At 53.7% G+C, this 22,944-nt stretch overlaps 1 protein-coding gene across 1 annotated transcript in view; it reads right to left on the reverse strand.

Annotated features, from left to right (window-relative positions):
* The window catches only part of LOC140403402 (uncharacterized), a 960,939-nt gene that overhangs the window by 909,229 nt on the left and 28,766 nt on the right, over positions 1 to 22,944 (reverse strand). Inside the window, exon 4 of the mRNA XM_072491328.1 lies at positions 18,732 to 18,803. Within this exon, the coding sequence (XP_072347429.1) occupies positions 18,732 to 18,803 (72 nt within the window). The remainder of the gene's footprint in view (positions 1 to 18,731; positions 18,804 to 22,944) is intronic.

A 22,944-nucleotide genomic window follows, 5' to 3' on the forward strand; every position in this document is an offset into this window, starting at 1 on the left:
TTCGGCCCTTTGAGCCCGCTCCGCTATTCATTAGGATCATGGTTGATCATCCAACTCAATCGCCTAATCCCGCTTCCCCCCCCCCCCCCTACCCTCTGATCCCCTTCGCCCCCAGTGCTCTATCTAACTGCTTCTTGAAAACAGACAATGCAGTGGCCTCAACTACTTCCTGTGGTAACGAATTCCACAGGCTCACCATTCAGGGTTGTTCAACCAGTGCTGCCCCAGTCACAGAATCACATCTCGCATCAACAGCCAGCCTCCGTGCGACCATTCACCGATCGCTTCCCATGTGCCGTCAGCATTAGTGATTGAGAAGGACCAATTCTGTGTGAGGCAGAGCTGAGGAGCTCCATGATCCGAACTGGTGACCCAACGATCTGTGGCGGACACGAACACTTACCGTTCTCCAACTGGGAAAGCAGAGTCCCGAGATCACCGAGTATGTTTCTCGTTTCTTCTGATATTCCGGTAACTAAAAATAGATCGTCCAAAAATAAATAAATCCTCGGATTCACCAAGTGCGCAGTTCCCCGGCACCAAAGCACATTGCGGGACTAGAGGACGAGCAAAGGTTGTTTCCGATTATGGAGTGAGCAACTGCTGACACAGAGTCGACAGACTGGGGTTATAATCTCGAGAAATGAGAACGCTGGCAGAATGACCTGTCAGCGCTCGTTAAGATGATGAAAGGTTTGATAACTTGGGCAAAGAGAAGATGTTTGCTCTTGTCAGGGAAACGAGGGGCTCGCACAATAAGATAGTCACGAATAAACTCAACAGTGAAATTCAGGAAGAAAGGTCTTTACCTGGAGAGTGTGGAATCCGCTCCCACAAAGAGTAGCTTGAAGGGGAAGGTTGGTTAAAAAGCTGGAAGAAGGAAGGGACAGAAGGATAAGTGGATGGACTGAGAGGGGCTTCTTGAGGAGCATAGGAATTGTCACAAGACAGCTGGGCCGACTGGCAAGATTCTGCGTTGCAGATTTGTTGGAATTCTAGACAAAACCGGCGTGACACCGCGAGGCAGTCATTCCGGAAGATTCTAGGGCGGAATCTTCCGCTCACACCAAGCAGCGAGGAGCTTGGTGGGCGAGGGAACTTACTTTGGCACGAGGGCAAAAATCAGTTCGCCGACAGCGGCTTGGACGTCAGCAATTCTGCCCTTGGGGTTTTCAATGGCGGTTCGCGGCTGTGTGTAAGTGGCCGAAACCTGACAAGGTTAAGCTCTTCCCCGACTAACGGTGAGTTGCCGCCGCATTGTCGTCTTTGAGGAGTGTCTTTAATTGGCAACTGTGGGAGTGGGCGATGGCAGTGGAAGTGGTGCGGAGGATTACCAAGGGAGGGAGGATGGGTTAGCAGGGGAAGGCCGGGCGAAGGGGTGGTGCAGGCGCCCGGGCCGTTGACCCCATGAGGTAAGGGCAGGGTTGGTGACTTGCCGCTTGTCCCTCCGCAAGAATCAGCGGGCTCCTCACCAGTGCATATTTAACGAGCTGAATGGTGCAAGATTGCGGACGGGCTGTCGCCCTGCCCCTCCCCACCCCACTCCAGTGCAAATCAATCTCACTTCCTTACCTGCCACCAAACATATGGCGTAATTCTAGCCCCCCCCGCCAGCAGGTTCAATGACAGAAGGGGTGGGCGGCTGGAATTCAGCGAGTGGCCCAAAATTAATTGAACACCTGCGTGAGGTTCCTGTGGGATCTACGTAGCAAATAGGGAAACTTGCTATAGACCTGTGTGTAACTGTATCCCGCTAATGGGATTCAGTCGAAGGCCTGACCAGAATCTTCCACCCAGGCCGGATTCTCCATGGCGCCGGTCCAGAATGCACCTGGAACAACGCCGCGAGCAGATGTTGGGAGTCTCCTGAAGAAGGCGGAGTTCAGGATGGAGGCCGCCAGCGACACGGGACAACGGAACACCGCAGAAGTGGGTGGGGGTAGCATCTAGAGGCGGATCTTCCAGCTTCAGTGACATCGAGGAGGCCCATCTTCCAGCCTCAGCGTGTTCCCGGAGATCCATCCTCCTTTTCAGGAGGGCCCTCTTCTGTCTCCAATGGGTCACTGATGTTGGGCATCGCATTGGATAGTGGATGACACGCCTGCCCACCACAGAATATGGCGCGGAACACCCAGTTGCATAATTAATGAGGTCAGGGCCGTAGGACATGACGTGTTTTCCACGCCGTCCTCCAGAATGGAAAACATTCCACGTTCCCGCCTCTGCTCCACAGGACTTAGTTCCCAGATGGGAGAATCCCAACCTCAGATTCCGGCCTCTGGAGCTGTCGAAGATGTACCCTCTGCTGAATTCTACAATTGAGCTCCGAGCAAACTCGGGGGTGGGGGGCACAAACCTGGGTCCCTCAGGACACGATACCTCAAATAGAAAGTGAAAAATGTTGAAGCGTTTTGGTAGGATGAATAATGACAAACTCCGTCCTCCGGTCAGTGAGGAGAGAGAGATAGAGAGGGAGGAAGGGAGGAGGGGGAGACAGAGGGGAAGAGAGAGGGGGAGAGTGCGATACAGGGGGAGAGAGAGAGGTAGAGAGAGAGGAACAGACAGAGAGGCAGAGAGAGAGTGGAAGAGAGGGAGAGCGAGGCAGTGGGAGGAAGAGAAAAGGAAAGGGAGACAGAGGGAAGAGAGAAACAGAGGGGGGGGGGAGTGGGAAAGAGAGAGAGAGGTAGAGAGAGACGGAGAGGGGGAGAGGAAAAGAGGAGAGGGAGACAGAGGGGGAGAGAGAGAAGGAGAGAGTGAGAGAGAGGGGTAGAGAGATAGTACAGAGGGAGGGAGGGGCAGAGAGAGAGACGATTGGGGGGGTGTTGCCCATTGGAGGAGAAGGGACTGTGGGACGGGAGGAATCACTCCCACTCCCCATGGATTGACAGTGAACTATAAAAACAATGTTGCCCTTCAGGGCGACTGTTTGGGTTCCGGAAATGCAATCTTACTCCCAGTGTACTACTGGCGTGCCATAGTCATGTGCCTGCCATGAGGCCAGCTGCCTGTAGACAGGCATTTGTAGAGCTGGGAAAGAAGGGAGCAGTCAGAACTGGGGCAATTCCTGCAGACTGGATTTGCAGCAAGGGAGCGGCGAAACAAGCTGGAAATCTGCGAGCGTGCTTAAACCCAAATGACTGAAATAAAGTGTTGAAGAGATCTCACCCCCCCCCCATGCCAACCATCAAAGGGATTTTGCCCCAACTTGCCGCGGGGAAGATCTTGACTGTCCCAGATGCGAAGGATGATTTCTGGCAGGTGAAGTTGGACGAAAGCAGCAGTTTCTAACGACATCTGGACACGGTTCGGGCGATACAGATGTTTGCGCAAGCCGTTTGGCATTTCCACCGCTCCAGACGGCATGAGGCAGTCAGTGATCTTCCCGGGGTGGAGGCCACAGCGGGTGACCCACTAGCCTATGGATGTGGAGACACAATGGAAGAAGCCACAGTGGACCCTGATTCGCATTTAACGCGACTGCTGGAGAAAGCTCGCCAGATGAACCTGAATTGGAATTGAAGATGCCTGGAAAATGGTCATCACCTTGGGTTCTGACCAGGTGAGGGATTTGCAGCGAATCAGTGAGCAATAGATGTAAAGACGGCTCAACACTTTGTTGGATTCCAAATGCAGCATTGGTGAAGTATTTTGAAGGAACCTGTGCCTAGTTCGTTGTCAGCGAACGCAAACTCACGGCTAAGGTGGTGCGGTGGTTGTCGGTGCAGACGAAGAAACATTGTTCACTGAAGCCAAACAATTAATGGTGATGATGCCGGTAAGTACGATGGTGCCAATGATGGAATCACCTTGCAGTGTGGCGCCAGTGAGATGGGTCTGGGAGTGATCCTATTGCACCAAGGACACCCGGCCACATTTGCCTCCAGTGCATTAACATAAATGGAGCAACGCTTCACTCAGATCGGGAAAGACTGTCGGCTCGTTACCTTTGCTTGTGATCATTTACATCGGTATCTACTTGGGAGGGACAAGGTGGAGGGCATGTGGCGACCTCTGGACCAGAAGCTACGGGTTAGGGTCCAACGCCAGGACTTGTTGGCTACGGAAGGAACATTCATAACATGGTTCAGGGGGCTGATAATCATCTCGGGAATCTTCCCACCACTCCCCCCCCCCTCCCCCACTATTCCCCAAAGGGAAAGACAGTGTGGGAGTGAAGATATGCCTAAAAATAAAAGCAGAGCCACTTCAGAGTATTTTTCACAAACTTTCTGCTCCAAAGCGACAGTACATTACTGAGTTTAGAAAGATGTAATCGGGATGTGGCATACACAAGCAAGGGAACCAGATGTACATCTCAGTCATGCTGTCGAGACTAGCGCTCCCTGTGTAGAAAGTTGAGGGCGGTTATGGGGAATGAATCTCACCAGCTGCACTAAGTACAGAACTACCGTAAATCCCTGAGGTCCACGTGTCCCCAACAACACCAACGGGACTACAACAGTCACCAAGGCACCAAGGGGCCATGGGAATGACACTCTTTGGACAAGGCACATCACTCAGGCAAAAAGCCAATGACAACGTATCCACGCTCCATTGAGAGACGTGTATGCTTTTAAGGCTGTGTATGCAATCCATGTGCAGAGTCTGACGAGCGGAACAAACACTTGTTAATGCGTGAGAACGATGGGCGTCTAGTGGGTAACTTGGGTAACTCACAGTCACACAGGATTGTGCATGCAAATATATCTTTTGCTAGTTGTGGAAAGGGGGACTTTTGGATTTTGAAAATGCAGTCTTACTAAGTGCACACCATAGCTTGCCATAATCATGTGACTCTGCCGTGAGGCAGAATAGCTCCCTTCTCCACCCCTGTTGTTCCCTCCCTCCCCAACTTGCTTTCCAATTCTAGCAATTGATGCATTAACCTTTCTTGCAAAGGGTTTGGATGAGAAGAGTACAGGATTCCCATTACAATTATACAGGGCATTGGTGAGGCCACGCTTGGTGTACTGTGTGCAGTTTTGATTTAATCTATGGAAAGCTACGTTTGTGCGAGAGGGTTGACCCAAGGTCTATGTGCACATGGGGCCGAGTTGGAAAACGGCGTTAAGAGACTTGATGCGGAGGAGAGAATCCTGCTCGTTGAACGTGGTCTTCCTCTACGGAGGCAAAAAGTCCCTCCTTGGAAAACCGGCTGAGTTTTTCCGGAGGTCCTGGAGGACTTGGGAAACCGAGATCGGAGAAAGGATATCCAAATCTTTGGTCTGCTGGGAGGGGTAGAGGGTAAGGCCCCTGTTAGGTTTTCTAAAGACTTGTTGACATGTTTTCTCCAGCTGGATGTGAAGGCTGGACATTTCAAAGTAGAAAGGCACATCATATCTTACCTTTGAGGCTAAGGGATGGTTTTTATTCAATGTCCTTAATCATTCTCTTCCACAACCTTAAAGATCACCAGAAGGTCTTTGAGATGGCAGGGTGAGTTGGGACCTGGCTCCATGAGCGAGTGAGGATTTCTTTCATCCAGGGTGCTAGGCTGGCAGTGCCAATGTGTTCAGCTGCCAGGTTGTCCGTGCCAGGGATCGTGCTCGGAGGTGCCCTGTCCTTAAGTGGTGGGGTGAGAGGGGGGGGGGCTTGAGGACCCCCTAAAAGGTCAGTTGCGAGGGATTTGGGGGCTGTGGTGGGGTGGTTGAGGGGTTTGAGGGATCGGGGGGCATTTAAAAAAGGCACCTCGATATCTCCCTGCACTGACGGTGAGGTAACTGCGGCCTTGACGTGGGCATTCCCGACCGAGGCCAAAAAAAACCCCAGAGTTCCATTGATAGCGGGTCATTCTTGGTGCTGTAGGCGCTGGGAAACACCCTGCTATGTGCGGTCAAAATGGGACTCTTTATTTTCGTTAAATCCCGCTGAGTGTTTCAGTAATGTATGTTTATGGACACCCAAATAATTCCCTGGAGTTCATTACTGAGGCATTTCTGTATTTTACCGAGTTGGCATTGGCTAACGCGTTTGTGGCTGGCAGCTTTAACTGATCTCCCCTGAGAGATAAACTCTCGGTTACCAACAACCCTCCCAATGCTGCAGGCTGGGTCTATGTCCTCGGCCTGTGAGGAGGTTACAACCAAGGGGTAGAGATTTTGCCTTTTTTTCAACCCCGCATCAATGTCAGACTAGAATTGACTGTTCTTTTGTACCACGAGTGCTCCTGCACCTGGAGTCCACCTGCTCCTTAGGCAGCATTTTAATCTCGGACCCCCCCCCCCCCCGCCAACCCCCCCCCCACCCCCCCCACCTCCCACCCGTTTTCCTGGAATCTTTGCTTGCTGGAGAGCTCCCCCCTGTTTGAGAATTTGGAGTTTCGATGCCTCCCTGATAAGAAATACATAATTCACTACGCACTTTAAAAAAGAGTTGGAGTTCTTCTTCTCGATTAACTTGACCCCAGGTATTTAGCCCACCATTTTGTGGGAGATGTTTACGGTTTAGGTCAGGGGGCTGATTATTCCTAATTCAGCTAAGAAAAGGTGCAAGATGCTGGGGAGCCAGATGTGGCTGGAGGGTTGCTTGGCGAAGGCGGAGGGGGTTATAAGAAGACTCCCAATCGGCAGCCGTTGAAGGAGGTGAGTGCGGCAAGAGTGACCTCGGACTCCTTACTGACCCAGCAGGTCGGGAAAAGCTCCACGTTTGCGAGGCAGAAGTTGTATGAGTTTGGGAATAAAATGAACGGATACCTGGCTTGTGTGGCAACGGGAAAGGCGATTCCCTCTGTGCGGCTTGTTGGGGGGAAAAGGCTTACGAAGAAAGAGAAGATAAAATGGGAATTATGTACGGGATTATATAAATCTGAGCATTCTGGTGGCAAATTGGTGGATTTCCTGTCTTCCTTGAAGCTACCAGAGGCTTCAGAAAGCCAACATGGGGCTCTTAATGTTCCTCTGTCTAGGGAGAGATATCAAAGGCTGTTAAGATGCTTCAGGTGGGTAAGGGACCAGGACCAGATGGCTTTGGGTGTGAGGTTTAAGAATTTGTTGTTGGACCCGTTGGTGGGTATGTATTGTCACCCTTTTGAGTTGGAGATGTTGCTGTCGATCTTAAGTGAGACTACTATTTCTTTGATTCTGAAGGCGGGCAAGGAGCCGGAGGAGTGTATAGTCCAATATCTCTTCTGAGTATCGACTGTTGTTTAAGGTTCTGGCCAAAAGGCTGGAGGACATCTTCTGACATTTTTATGGGAGGGCCAGACTGAGTTTATTAGGGGAAGACCTTTGAGTTGGAAGGTTTCGAAATGTGATACAGATCTTTCAGAAATGTGCACCGGATGCAGAAAAAGTGTTTGACTGAGCTGGGTGGAATGATCTGGTTTGTACTTAGAGAGGCTTTGGGTGGGGTGATGGTTACATCAATTGGATTCGATTATTGTATCGGGACCTGTGGCAATGAATAGTTTAAGGTCGTTGCACTTTGGAGTTCAGAGAGGGACGAGACAGGGCTGCCCTCTCACCCTTGAAATGAAAAATGAAAATCGCTTATTGTCACAAGTAGGCTTCAATGAAATTACTGTGAAAAGCCCCTAGTCGCCACATTCCGGCGCCTGTTCGGGGAGGCTGTTGGCCATTGAGCCATTAGCTCAGGCCCCTGGATGTCGGGGTTGGAATGTGGGATGAAGCAGCACAGGGTTATACGGATGCTATGCTGCTGTTGGTGTTGAATCCTGCCCTTTTCGACGTGGTGGGTAGTTATAGCACCTGGTTACAAGATTAACTTTATTAAGTCAGAAGCCATGCTGGTAGGGGTGAAGCGTTGAGGGGTAACCGCCACCCCTTGCTAATTTCCCTTTTCATTGGCCCCCATGGGATTTAAATACCCTGGGGGTTTCCATTCTCTTCCTTTAGACAGCTATATGGGGCCAATCTTCCCCCGTTGATTACGGGTATTCTTGAACGGTGGTTGGCCCTCCCAATTTCAAGGCTTGGGAAGATCGCCTGAATTAAAATGAACACATTGCCCAAATTGTTATATCTGTTACAAATCATGCCTATTCCGCTGTCGGCTAGAGTTGTCAAAGAAATTACTGGAATGATTAGTATGTTTATTTGCAACAAACACTGATTTGGCCAAGCTCCAGTTACCAGCTGCTGGGAATTGAGATTAGGCCTCCCAAACGTTAGGCTGTATCAGCTGGCCTCTCACCTAACATTCATCAGGTGTTGGGTTAGGATGGACCCGGTGTCCACCTTGCTCGATATTGAAGCAGAGCAGTCAACTTTCCCTCCACAGGTCTTGTTGTTTGGTGGTGTCATGAAGACAGGCTCAGCTAAATGTGACAATCCTATTATTATTAATACTCTTCGAGAGTGGAGGTTGGTCCGCCAACTGGTGGGAAAATCTAAACTGATTTCCGCTCCCTCTCCTATCCAAGACTTCCCACCCGATATCACCGACCGTGGATACATACATACTGTGCAGAAGGAGGCCATTCAGCCCATCGAGTCTGCACCAACCCACTTAAGCCCTCACTTCCACCCTATCCCCATAACCCAATAACCCCTCCTAACCTTTTCTGGACACTAAGGGCAATTTAGCACGGCCAACCCACCTAACCTGCACGTCTTTGGACTGTGGGAGGAAACCGGAGCGCCCGGAGGAAACCCACGCAGACACGGGGAGAACGTGCAGACTCCGCACAGACAGTGACCCAAGCCGGGAATCGAACCCGGGATCCTGGTGCTGTGAAGCCACAGTGCTATCCACGTGTGCTTCCGTGCTGCCTGGAGATCTGGGGCGAAATTCTCCTTCCCGCCCCGCCACATTTCTGCCCCGACCGGCCGGCGGGAGTCTCCGTAACACCGGCCGCTCAATGGCGTTTCCCATTGTGGGGCAGCCCCACGCCGTCGGGAAACCCCCCGGCGCCGGCAAAACGGAGACTCCCGCCGGCGGAGAATGACGCCCCAGATACCTGGAGAAATAGAGGCATTTGTAAACTGGGAGATATGTTCAGAGATGCTTCCTTGTCACCCTTTTAGCAGCTATGTCATCCCAAGACAATCCGTTTTTAAGTATTTACAGCATTGGGACTTTATCCTGAATAAGACTTTCCTGCACCCAGACTCCTCAATTTCCCTGGTGGAAAGAATCCTGAATTCTGAAGAGCCTAAACAATTGATTAGTAAGTTCTATGGTGTGCAGCTGGCATTGTTATCCTTCTGTATTAATACGATCTTTCCCCACTCATTGTGGTGTCTTGTTGCTGAATTGATCCAGAATGTAAGACGGAGACTCTGTTTTGCCTGTACTGTTTTGCCTGTATCGACACTGGCAACAACGAATGCTGTTTGTACCCGCGTTGTATCAATTCTTTCGTTATTTGTTGTGTGTATTGTTTAAAAAATGGGGATCAGAATTTGTTAAACACAGAGACGCGTGTGGCGTGGGGGCGCACTTTCCCTCCACGCCGGCCTCTGTGAGGCTCTGCCATGGCCGCCGCGGGGATGAATCCCCCTGCACATGCGCAGGAACATGCCGGCCTAGCCTCCGGAAGTGCAGAGGATTCCTAATTCCGGGCGGGCGCAATGCCAGAGCGGCCCGAGCCGCTCTTGCCGCCGGCGTTGGGCCGCCCTGACGATTGCGGGAGAATCCCGGCCCAAATCTTTGACTGGAGATATTTGCTTCAATTGCATTCATGGGGGATGGCAGTAAATGCCACTGAAATAATGTCCCAACAAATGCCTTGTGGACATGGGTTCGAAACCCACCATGGCACCTTGATATCGGGGATGGAAAGCTCGTTCCAGCCATGGCGAGAGTGAAGTCATCATCGATTGTTGTAAAAACCCATCTGGTTCACTGATGCCTCTTCCGGGAAGGAAATCTGCCGTCCTGACCCATTGTCAGCTGGAGTATTTTATAAAGCCTTTTTTTGTGACAAGATGGTTCCGGAAGGTCACATGCCGGCTTCCGGATGTTTCTGAGCCGTTTTGAAACAAACAAAATTAAAACCTCAAAGGTCCTGGAATGCAACACACTTTGCGTCACATAAACATTCCCGCCGCGCCGGCCTAATGGCTGAGCGGATGGTTTGTCTGTTCCAGACAGCTACAAACAAAGACAACCATTTGCAAGTTCTAATCTCCAATAGTGGTGCTCATGGCCTCAGCCATATCATCGAATCATAGAATTTACAGTGCAGAAGGAGGCCATTCAGCCCATCGAGTCTGCACCGGCCCTTGAAAAGAGCACCCTACTGAAGCCCACGTATCTACCCTATCCGCGTAACCCAGTAACCCCCACTTAACATTTTTTGGACACGAAGGGCAATTTAACACGGTCAATCCACCTAACCCGCACAACTTTGGACTGTGGGAGGAAACCGGAGCACCCGGAGGAAACCCACGCAGACACGGGGAGAACGTGCAGACTCCGCACAGACAGTGACTCAGCCGGGAATCGAACCCGGGACCCTGGAACTGTGAAGCAACTGTGCTAACCACTATGTTACCGCGCTGCCCTTAAGCTATGGTTTCAACAAGAAGGACTGGTTTAGCAACCTGAGACCACCAGTGTCACAAGACTGAGACCTGGGCTGTCTAAAATCCTTCAATTATCCCTTATATCTTTGGACTTTATGGTCAGTTACTGTTTGACCTCCAAAGAGAACAGGACTCCTGTGGCCGTCTACCATTAATGTCGGTGACAGCAGGAAAAACCCTGGCCCTCATCCGTACAGCACCTCCCGGGGCATTGGAACTCGTGCCTCCAGACTAACTCACTCTGTGGGCCTTCTCCCATGGTGGAAGTCTCACTTCTGGAAAGACAGGGGGCGGGATTGTCCGTTAGCCGAAACCGGGAAGTGCGATTGGGCGGAGAATGGCGTCCAATGCCAAAATCGCGCCGATTCAATGCCAAATCGCGATTCTCCATCACCTGAACACGGCATTGATGCGAATTACACCGCGCATACAGTAGGCACCATTTGCATATCATTAGCGGGCCCGACCCGGTATTCCCCGGGGCCTCCGCGATTCTCCGCCTCCGATGGGCCGAGTTCCCGACGGCGCGGTTCACTTGTGCTTTTAAAAATTGTGAAACCGGCGTGGCGGCTGCTGAGGGGGTTCGGGAAATGTCCAACATCACCATCGCTGGCTGACAGTTGTGCCGTAGGCCTGGGGGCTTCTGCCAGGACCGGGGGGGTGGCCAGGAGGTGAGCAGTGGGGTCGGAGTGGGCGGGCACGGAGCACCATTGCCACAACCGGAAAGGCAGCCATGCAGCTGCGCATAGCCCACTTTGAACATGGTGCCACGGGTCATGTCGGTGTCCTCTCAGGGCACCCCCTGGGTGCCCTCTGGCTCCAGCCGACCCATCAGCTGTGTGGGCGCGCTCCAGCACAACCAGTGCCATCTTGTTGGCTGGGATGAGTGTGTGTGGGGAGTGAATGTGTGTGTGGCTGGGATGAGTGTGTGTGGGGAGTGAATGTGTATGTGTGCGGCTGGGATGAGTGTGTGTGGGGAGTGAATGTGTGTGAGGCTGGGATGAGTGTGTGTGGAGAGTGAAGTGTGTGTGCGGCTGGGATGAGTGTGTGTGGGGAGTGAATGTGTGTGTGGCTGGGATGAGTGTGTGTGGGGAGTGAATGTGTATGTGTGCGGCTGGGATGAGTGTGTGTGGGGAGTGTAATGTGTGTGTGAGGCTGGGATGAGTGTGTGTGGGGAGTGTAATGTGTGTGTGCGGCTGGGATGAGTGTGTGTGGGGAGTGTGATGTGTGTGTGCGGCTGGGATGAGTGTGTGTGGGGAGTGTAATGTGTGTGTGCGGCTGGGATGAGTGTGTGTGGGGAGTGTAATGTGTGTGTGCGGCTGGGGTGACTGTGTGTGGGGAGTGTAATGTGTGTGTGCGGCTGGGATGAGTGTGTGTGGGGAGTGAATGTGTGTGTGCGGCTGGGATGAGTGTGTGTGGGGAGTGTAATTTGTGTGTGTGTGGGGAGTGGAATGTGTGTGTGCGGCTGGGATGAGTGTGTGTGGGGAGTGTAATGTGTGTGTGCGGCTGGGATGAGTGTGTGTGGGGAGTGAATGTGTGTGTGCGGCTGGGATGAGTGTGTGTGGGGAGTGTAATGTGTGTGTGTGGCTGGGATGAGTGTGTGTGGGGAGTGTAATGTGTGTGTGCGGCTGGGATGAGTGTGTGTGGAGAGTGAAGTGTGTGTGCGGCTGGGATGAGTGTGTGTGGGGAGTGAATGTGTGTGTGGCTGGGATGAGTGTGTGTGGGGAGTGAATGTGTGTGTGGGGAGTGTAATGTGTGTGTGAGGCTGGGATGAGTGTGTGTGGGGAGTGTAATGTGTGTGTGCGGCTGGGATGAGTGTGTGTGGGGAGTGTGATGTGTGTGTGCGGCTGGGATGAGTGTGTGTGGGGAGTGTAATGTGTGTGTGCGGCTGGGATGAGTGTGTGTGGGGAGTGTAATGTGTGTGTGCGGCTGGGGTGAGTGTGTGTGGGGAGTGTAATGTGTGTGTGCGGCTGGGATGAGTGTGTGTGGGGAGTGTAATGTGTGTGTGCGGCTGGGATGAGTGTGCGTGGGGAGTGTAATGTGTGTGTGCGGCTGGGATGAGTGTGTGTGGGGAGTGTAATGTGTGTGTGAGGCTGGGATGAGTGTGTGTGGGGAGTGTAATGTGTGTGTGCGGCTGGGATGAGTGTGTGTGGGGAGTGTAATGTGTGTGCGGCTGGGATGAGTGTGTGTGGGGAGTGTAATGTGTGTGTGCGGCTGGGATGAGTGTGTGTGGGGAGTGCAATGTGTGTGCGGCTGGGATGAGTGTGTGGGGAGTGTAATGTGTGTGTGCGGCTGGGATGAGTGTGTGTGGGGAGTGTAATGTGTGTGTGAGGCTGGGAGGGTGTGTGTGGGGAGTGTAATGTGTATGTGTGGCTGGGGTGAGTGTGTGGGGAGTGCAATGTGTGTGTGCGGCTGGGATGAGTGTGTGTGGGGAGTGTAATGTGTGTGTGCGGCTGGGGTGAGTGTGTGGTGAGTGCAATGTGTGTGTGCGGCTGGGATGAGTGTGTGTGGGGAGTGTAATGTGTGTGTGCGGCTGGGGTGAGTGTGTGGGGAGTGTAATGTGTGTGTGCGGCTGGGATGAGTGTGCGTGGGGAGTGTAATGTGTGTGTGCGACTGGGAGAGTGTGTGTGGGGAGTGTAATGTGTGTGTGCGGCTGGGATGAGTGTGTGTGGGGAGTGAATGTGTGTGTGTGCGTCTGGGATGAGTGTGTGTGGGGAGTGTAATGTGTGTGTGAGGCTGGGATGAGTGTGTGTGGGGAGTGTAATGTGTGTGTGCGGCTGGGATGAGTGTGTGGGGAGTGTGATGTGTGTGTGCGGCTGGGATGAGTGTGTGTGGGGAGTGTAATGTGTGTGTGCGGCTGGGATGAGTGTGTGTGGGGAGTGTAATGTGTGTGTGCGGCTGGGGTGACTGTGTGTGGGGAGTGTAATTTGTGTGTGTGTGGGGAGTGTAATGTGTGTGTGAGGCTGGGATGAGTGTGTGTGGGGAGTGTAATGTGTGTGTGCGGCTGGGATGAGTGTGTGTGGGGAGTGTAATGTGTGTGCGGCTGGGATGAGTGTGTGTGGGGAGTGTAATGTGTGTGTGCGGCTGGGATGAGTGTGTGTGGGGAGTGCAATGTGTGTGCGGCTGGGGTGAGTGTGTGGTGAGTGCAATGTGTGTGTGCGGCTGGGATGAGTGTGTGTGGGGAGTGTAATAAGTGTGTGCGGCTGGGGTGAGTGTGTGGGGAGTGTAATGTGTGTGTGCGGCTGGGATGAGTGTGCGTGGGGAGTGTAATGTGTGTGTGCGACTGGGAGAGTGTGTGTGGGGAGTGTAATGTGTGTGTGCGGCTGGGATGAGTGTGTGTGGGGAGTGTAATGTGTGTGTGAGGCTGGGATGAGTGTGTGTGGGGAGTGTAATGTGTGTGTGCGGCTGGGATGAGTGTGTGTGGGGAGTGTAATGTGTGTGCGGCTGGGATGAGTGTGTGTGGGGAGTGTAATGTGTGTGTGCGGCTGGGATGAGTGTGTGTGGGGAGTGCAATGTGTGTGCGGCTGGGATGAGTGTGTGGGGAGTGTAATGTGTGTGTGCGGCTGGGATGAGTGTGTGTGGGGAGTGTAATGTGTGTGTGAGGCTGGGAGGGTGTGTGTGGGGAGTGTAATGTGTATGTGTGGCTGGGGTGAGTGTGTGGGGAGTGCAATGTGTGTGTGCGGCTGGGATGAGTGTGTGTGGGGAGTGTAATGTGTGTGTGCGGCTGGGGTGAGTGTGTGGTGAGTGCAATGTGTGTGTGCGGCTGGGATGAGTGTGTGTGGGGAGTGTAATGTGTGTGTGCGGCTGGGGTGAGTGTGTGGGGAGTGTAATGTGTGTGTGCGGCTGGGATGAGTGTGCGTGGGGAGTGTAATGTGTGTGTGCGACTGGGAGAGTGTGTGTGGGGAGTGTAATGTGTGTGTGCGGCTGGGATGAGTGTGTGTGGGGAGTGAATGTGTGTGTGTGCGTCTGGGATGAGTGTGTGTGGGGAGTGTAATGTGTGTGTGAGGCTGGGATGAGTGTGTGTGGGGAGTGTAATGTGTGTGTGCGGCTGGGATGAGTGTGTGGGGAGTGTGATGTGTGTGTGCGGCTGGGATGAGTGTGTGTGGGGAGTGTAATGTGTGTGTGCGGCTGGGATGAGTGTGTGTGGGGAGTGTAATGTGTGTGTGCGGCTGGGGTGACTGTGTGTGGGGAGTGTAATTTGTGTGTGTGTGGGGAGTGTAATGTGTGTGTGAGGCTGGGATGAGTGTGTGTGGGGAGTGTAATGTGTGTGTGCGGCTGGGATGAGTGTGTGTGGGGAGTGTAATGTGTGTGCGGCTGGGATGAGTGTGTGTGGGGAGTGTAATGTGTGTGTGCGGCTGGGATGAGTGTGTGTGGGGAGTGCAATGTGTGTGCGGCTGGGATGAGTGTATGGGGAGTGTAATGTGTGTGTGCGGCTGGGATGAGTGTGTGTGGGGAGTGTAATGTGTGTGTGAGGCTGGGAGGGTGTGTGTGGGGAGTGTAATGTGTGTGTGCGGCTGGGGTGAGTGTGTGGTGAGTGCAATGTGTGTGTGCGGCTGGGATGAGTGTGTGTGGGGAGTGTAATATGTGTGTGCGGCTGGGGTGAGTGTGTGGGGAGTGTAATGTGTGTGTGCGGCTGGGATGAGTGTGCGTGGGGAGTGTAATGTGTGTGTGCGACTGGGAGAGTGTGTGTGGGGAGTGTAATGTGTGTGTGCGGCTGGGATGAGTGTGTGTGGGGAGTGAATGTGTGTGTGTGCGTCTGGGATGAGTGTGTGTGGGGAGTGTAATGTGTGTGTGAGGCTGGGATGAGTGTGTGTGGGGAGTGTAATGTGTGTGTGAGGCTGGGATGAGTGTGTGTGGGGAGTGTGATGTGTGTGTGCGGCTGGGATGAGTGTGTGTGGGGAGTGTAATGTGTGTGTGCGGCTGGGATGAGTGTGTGTGGGGAGTGTAATGTGTGTGTGCGGCTGGGGTGACTGTGTGTGGGGAGTGTAATTTGTGTGTGTGTGGGGAGTGTAATGTGTGTGTGCGGCTGGGATGAGTGTGTGTGGGGTGTGTAATGTGTGTGTGCGGCTGGGATGAGTGTGTGTGGGGAGTGAATGTGTGTGTGCGGCTGGGATGAGTGTGTGTGGGGAGTGTAATGTGTGTGTGTGGCTGGGATGAGTGTGTGTGGGGAGTGTAATGTGTGTGTGCGGCTGGGATGAGTGTGTGTGGAGAGTGAAGTGTGTGTGCGGCTGGGATGAGTGTGTGTGGGGAGTGAATGTGTGTGTGGCTGGGATGAGTGTGTGTGGGGAGTGAATGTGTGTGTGCGGCTGGGATGAGTGTGTGTGGGGAGTGTAATGTGTGTGTGAGGCTGGGATGAGTGTGTGTGGGGAGTGTAATGTGTGTGTGCGGCTGGGATGAGTGTGTGTGGGGAGTGTGATGTGTGTGTGCGCTGGGGTGAGTGTGTGTGGGGAGTGTAATGTGTGTGTGCGGCTGGGATGAGTGTGTGTGGGGAGTGTAATGTGTGTTTGCGGCTGGGATGAGTGTTCGTGGGGAGTGTAATGTGTGTGTGCGGCTGGGATGAGTGTTTGTGGGGAGTGTAATGTGTGTGTGAGGCTGGGATGAGTGTGTGTGGGGAATGTAATGTGTGTGTGCGGCTGGGATGAGTGTGTGTGGGGAGTGTAATGTGTGTGCGGCTGGGATGAGTGTGTGTGGGGAGTGTAATGTGTGTGTGCGGCTGGGATGAGTGTGTGGGGAGTGCAATGTGTGTGCGGCTGGGATGAGTGTGTGGGGAGTGTAATGTGTGTGTGCGGCTGGGATGAGTGTGTGTGGGGAGTGTAATGTGTGTGTGAGGCTGGGAGGGTGTGTGTGGGGAGTGTACTGTGTGTGCGGCTGGGATGAGTGTGTGTGGGGAGTGTAATGTGTGTGTGCGGCTGGGATGAGTGTGTGTGGGGAGTGTAATGTGTGTGTGAGGCTGGGAGGGTGTGTGTGGGGAGTGTAATGTGTATGTGCGGCTGGGGTGAGTGTGTGGGGAGTGCAATGTGTGTGCGGCTGGGATGAGTGTGTGTGGGGAGTGTAATGTGTGTGTGCGGCTGGGATGAGTGTGCGTGGGGAGTGTAATGTGTGTGTGCGACTGGGAGAGTGTGTGTGGGGAGTGTAATGTGTGTGTGCGGCTGGGATGAGTGTGCGTGGGGAGTGTAATGTGTGTATGCGACTGGGAGAGTGTGTGTGGGGAGTGTAATGTGTGTGTGCGAGTGGGAGAGTGTGTATGGGGAGTGTAATGTGTGTGTGCGGCTGGGATGAGTGTGTGGGGAGTGAAGTGTGTGTGTGCGGCTGGGGTGGTGTGTGGAGAGTGAAGTGTGTGTGCGGCTGGGATGAGTGTGTGTGGGGAGTGAAGTGTGTGTGTGTGGCAGGGATGTGTGTGTGTGGGGAGTGTAATGTGTGTGTGCGGCTGGAATGAGTGTGTGTGGAGAGCGAAGTGTGTGTGCGGCTGGGATGAGTATGTGTGGGGAGTGAAGTGTGTGTGTGTGGCAGGGATGTGTGTGTGTGGGGAGTGTAATGTGTGTGTGCAGCTGGGATGAGTGTGTGTGGGGAGTGTAATGTGTGTGTGCGGCTGGGATGAGTGTGTGTGGGGAGTGTAATGTGTGTGTGCGGCTGGGATGAGTGTGTGTGGGGAGTGAATGTGTGTGTGGCTGGGATGAGTGTGTGTGGAGTGAATGTGTGTGTGTGCGGCTGGGATGAGTGTGTGTGGGGAGTGTAATGTGTGTGCGAGGCTGGGATGAGTGTGTGTGGGGAGTGTAATGTGTGTGTGTGGCTGGGTTGAGTGTGTGTGGGGAGTGTAATGTGTGTGTGCGGCTGGGATGAGTGTGTGTGGGGAGTGTAATGTGTATGTGTGGCTGGGATGAGTGTGTGTGGGGAGTGTAATGTGTGTGTGCGGCTGGGATGAGTGTGTGTGGGGAGTGTAATGTGTGTGTGCGGCTGGGATGAGTGTGTGTGGGGAGTGTAATGTGTGTGTGTGGCTGGGATGAGTGTGTGTGGGGAGTGTGATGTGTGTGTGCGGCTGGGATGAGTGTGTGTGGGGAGTGTAATGTGTGTTTGCGGCTGGGATGAGTGTGTGTGGGGAGTGTAATGTGTGTGTGCGGCTGGGGTGAGTGTGTGTGGGGAGTGTAATGTGTGTGTGCGGCTGGGATGAGTGTGTGTGGGGAGTGTAATATGTGTGTGCGGCTGGAATGAGTGTGTGTGGGGAGTGTAATGTGTGTGTGCGGCTGGGATGAGTGTGTGTGGGGAGTGTAATGTGTGTGTGCGGCTGGGATGAGTGTGTGTGGGGAGTGTAATGTGTGTGTGCGGCTGGGATGAGTGTGTGTGGGGAGTGTAATGTGTGTGTGTGGCTGGGATGAGTGTGTGTGGGAAGTTTAATGTGTGTGTGCGGCTGGGATGAGTGTGTGTGGGGAGTGTAATGTGTGTGTGCGGCTGGGATGTGTGTGTGTGGGGAGTGAAGTGTGTGTGCGGCTGTGATGAGTGTGTGTGGGGAGTGTAATGTGTCTCTGCGGCTGCAGCTTGTCAGCCTCCCGAGTGTCAATCGTGGACCCGGTGAATCCCGCTCCGTTTTTCATTGGAATCGATCGTGTTCCATGCGGCACTGGTGATCGCTCCTCAACGGTAGCCGAGTCCCCGTAAACCCACTTAACCTTTTCTAGTGTGGCCAATCCACCTAGCCTGCACATCTTTGGACTGTGGGAGGAAACCGGAGCACCCGGAGGAAACCCACGCAGACACGGGGAGAACGTGCAAACTCCACACAGCCAGTCACCCGAGACTGGAATTGAACCTGGGACCCTGGCGCTGTGAGGTAGCCATGCTAGCCACCGTGCCACCCAGGCACTTTCCCTTGTATATGCTCCATTCAGAGCGCATCGTTCCTGGGAGAGGCTGTCTGGGTAGTCTGCACCCAAGGCTCGATCTCGCGGCTGGTTTAGCTAAACAGGGCTAAACGGCTGGCTTGTAATGCAGAAGAAGGCAGCAGCACGGTTCAATTCCCGTACCAGCCTCCCCGAACAGGCGCCGGAATGTGGCGACTAGGGGCTTTTCACAGTAACTTCATTTGAAGCCGACTTGTGACAATCAGCGATTATTATTATTATCACTTGTTAGGAAGGCCAACATAGTCTCCTGTTCACCTCCCCAGAGAAAACCTTCAACCTCTTTAAAATAGAGAAAGCTATTTGAGTCGGGGAATTAAAGATGTTCTGGTACTTTCTGGGCACTTACTGTTTTTCAGCTGTGATATTCTGTTCCTGAAATCAGACAGGGAGTTCTTTGTCTCCTCTGGTATCCTAGCAACTGGAACAAAACACAATTTGGGCCTGGTGTCAGTATTTGTAGCAGAGGGTCGTTATATATCTCATTTAGTTTGAGAGTATGTCAATGTTTCCCACTCTGTAAACAGTACTGTGGGACCCTCACTTAACCCCTGCTGTGTGCAATGGAGCTCAGAGTGTACCCTCACATCTCTCACCTCTGTCCCTCCATTATCCAGCAGTTTATACTCCTTTTCCCCTTTTTCCCATCTTTCCTGGTAAGTTATTTTGCCAAGGAAGGGACTGTTCTAACCCCCATGGGGACAACCCAATTGATCTCCCCAGGGGGCTTGTGTCTCTCTGTCCTTCTCCCAACCCCCCTGGAAATTACCTTTATTACTGCTGTGGTGGTGGACGGACATCGGCAACTGCAGCAAGGCTAGCCCAGGCTGGGGCCTGCACCCGACGAACAGGGGCCGCCGGTCAGGCTCAAGACCTGGGCAGCTGGGCCGAGGAGGGGACCAGAAGACAGCGGAGAAGGAGGCCCCAGGTACACAGGACTCGCATGTCCCACAATGAGCTGCCGGATACCATGGGCTGGATTCTCTCAGCCCGGGGCCGGGCCGCAGAATCCCCGTGACCGGGCCATGCCGGTCATTGGCGCCAGCGTGGTTTGCTCTACGAGCCGCTCTACGTGGCCGGCCCGCCAATTCTCGGGCCAGGATGGGCCCCTGTGGTCCCGCGCCATGTTGCGTTGGCGCCGGTGTGTTGAAGGAGGCCACTGCGCCATGTTGCGTTGGCGCCGGCGCCACTGTGCGTGCGTGGATCCCGCGGCGCCCAGTTTGCGCCAGAATCGGCAGCTGGAGCGGCGCGAACCGCTCCAGCGCCGTGCTGGCCCCCTGTAGGGCTTAACTAATAACCCAGGCTGGAACCAGACAGGACTGAGGCAGTGCTGCACTGTTGGATGTAGCAGCTTTCAGACGAAACGTTAAAACATTCCACCCTCCCAGGTGCTTGTAAAAGATCTAATGGCACGGTTTTGAGGAGAAAGGTGTCCTGGCCAACATTCACCCCTCTGGTTGCATCAATAAATGGGAATATCTGGTCAAGACGTTGTAACAGTTTGGGGGGCCTTGCTGTGAATCAATTGGCTGCCCCGTTTCCCGTAATTTGAAAAGTGACTGGGCGTCAGAAGTACCTCATTGACAATGAAGTGCTTTGGAATGTCCTGTGAGCACAGATTGTGTAAGGAAAGGATTAACTCGACTGTAGCCTGCTCGTGTAGTACTCGTGTGTCTTTACATTTTCCTGCTAATCTTACCCTTGGATAAGCAGAGAAGTAAGGTTTGTAAATTATAGTAAATTATAGTAAATTAAAATAGATGCATCTATTCGAGAGTGGCCAGCGAACGTCTCAGCCAAGACATGCCGCGGAATATCGAGCCGTGCGGAGGATCCCGTCGGAAGTTACGGGGAACTCAGGAAAGCGGGATAGGAATTCCCCACTGGTTCACAGCAGCGGGATTCTCTGGTGAATGGGAATATTGGCAGAGCGCCCACGGGTTTCCTGACAAGCTGGGGTTGGTTAATCCCATTGAGCGGCGAGAGTAGAGAATCCCACTGCCAGCGAGCGGGGTGTCGCCGCGAACCACGCGGCTGGGGGACCGGGAAAATCCCGCCCTTTGTATCCAATGGTCCGACCGACCTGAATTCCCCAGCCTTGCCTCAGTAACCTAATCGCTTCAGGACAATTGCCGATTCTGAGGCAGAGGTGGAGCAGCGACTGATCAATAAAACATTTTCTCTAACTATTAAAATACAAGTTCCTTCCCTGTGTGGTGAGGAGGTCGGTTGCTGTGGCTAATATTTATTTCCAGCTGTTGGTTGGTTATTCTCAAAGTGTGTACAGTTTTTTTTATAGATTCATAGAATCCCTACAGTGCAGAAGGAGGCCATTCGGCCCATCGAGTCTGCACCAACCCTCCGAAAGAGCATCCATTCACCCACCCTGCGCGGAATTCTCCCCCCCCCACTCCGGGTGGGAGAATCACCGGGGCGCTGCGCGTGTCCCGCCACGCCGCCCCGACGCCCGCACGCGATTCCCCCCCCCCCCCAAACCGGCGCGGCGAGAATCACGGCTGGCCGCTGGGAGAATCGCCGCTCGCCGTTTGCAACGGGCGAGCGGCGATTCTCCGGCCCGCATGGGCCAAGTGGCCTGCCCAACACGACGGGTTCCCGCCGGCGCCGTCCACACCTGGTCGCTGCCAGCGGGAACAGCGCAGGAACGCCGGAGGGGCGGCCTGTGGGGGGGGGGGTGGTGGGGGGGAGGGAGTTCCTGCACCGGGGGGGGGCCTCAGATGGTGGGGTCTGGCCCGTGATCGGTGCCCACCGATCGGCGGGCCGGCCTCCCTGAAGGAAGACCTCCTTTCTTCCGCCGCCCCGTAAGATCCATCCGACATCTTCTTGCGGGGCGGCCTCGGGGAGAACCGCGTATGTGCGGGTGACGTCATTTATGCACTGCCGGCCGCGTCATTTACGCGGTGCTGCTTTTACGCGGCGCCAAGGCCAGGCGCGCGTAAATGACGTGACGCCGCTCCTAGCCCCCCGGGGGCGGGAGAATAGGGGGCTGGGAGCGGGTTCCGACGTCGGAGTGAAACACTCCGGTTTTCACTCCGGCGTCGGCACTTAGACTCCCGATGGGAGAATTGCGCTCCCTATCTCTGTAACCCCACCTAATCTGCGCACCTTTGCACTCGAAGGGGCAATTTTAGCTCAGTCAATCCACCTAACCTGCACATCTTTGGACTGTGGGAGGAAACCGGAGCACCCGGAGGAAACCCACGCAGACACGGGGAGAACGTGCAGACTCCGCACAGACAGTCACCCAAGGTCGGAATTAAACCCGGGTCCCTGGCAGCATGAGGCAGCAGTGCTAACCACTGTGCCACCATTGAGCCCGTACAATATTGTTGTGTCTACTCATTATGGGATGTGGTGTCCATTCCTAATCACCCTTGAACTGAGTGCTGGGCTATTGCCAATCACCCATATTGCTGTGGGTCTGGAGTCACATGTAGGCCCGGCCAGGGTACGGGGTGGGGGGCAGATTTCCTTCCTGAAAGGACATTAGTGAACCAGATGGGTTTTTACAACAATGGCTTCTTGATCATCATTAGACTTTTAATTCCAGATTTCTTTTATCGAATTGAAAATTTTCACCATGTGTCCCGGTGGGGTTCGAACGCGGGTCCCCCGAACATTCTGCTGGGCCAGTGACAATGCCACTACATCAGGAAATGAAAGAGCCACGGTACAGATGGAGAGGAATTTATATCTGACCCAGTTATGGGGAGGGGGAATGAGTGAAGGGCGAACACTGAAGATAATAATCAAAAAGATGCGTTGAAGCCGTTGTAAAACACAGAGCTGTACGGCGAGACACCTGGGTAGCTTAAAGCCCTCCCCCCCCCCAGGGGGAAAGAGAGGGAGAGATGGCAGCATTCAACTGGGCAGCATTCAACTGGGGAAGCTTAAAATCAGCTCCTCTGCTGCCTCCCACTGATCTCCTCCACCACTTTATCCAGGATCCTGACTTTGTAAAGGCCACGTGGATATAATATTCCAGTGGGGGGGGAGGTGAGGGGTGGGTGGGGGGGGGGGGGGTGAGGAGGGGCGGTCCTCGATTTTCACTGTGGGTTTGGCAGGAGTCCCAGAGGTGGGGCCATTTGCTTACTGAGCCTCAGTCGGTTGCTTTGGCGAATCTGAGAATTAAAGCAGTGCTGGATTCCGATATTTTCAATGCTGAAGTCTCTGCTTGGTGGACCCATTCCTCCCTTCTCGCCTGGATAAGAATTACCCCAAAGTGGGCGGCATGTGGTTAGCACTGATGCCTCCAGGATCCTGGGTTCAATTCCGGCCTTGGGTGAAAGTGTGGAGTCTGCACGTCCTCCCCGTGTCTGCGTGGGTTTCCTCCGGGTGCTCCGGTTTCCTCCCACAGTCCAAAGATGTGTAGGTTAGGCGGATTGGGCAATGATAAATTACCCCTTGGTATCCAAAAGGTTAGGTGGGGATAAGATGGGGATGTGGGCCTGCGTAGGATGCTCTTTCGGATAGTTGATGCAGACTCGATGGGCCGAATGGTCTCCTTCTGCTCTGTAGGGATTTTTTGATTCTATGGCAGATGT

The sequence above is a fragment of the Scyliorhinus torazame genome, chromosome 27, assembly GCF_047496885.1.
Source record: "Scyliorhinus torazame isolate Kashiwa2021f chromosome 27, sScyTor2.1, whole genome shotgun sequence".
NCBI classification, from domain to species: Eukaryota; Metazoa; Chordata; class Chondrichthyes; order Carcharhiniformes; family Scyliorhinidae; genus Scyliorhinus; species Scyliorhinus torazame.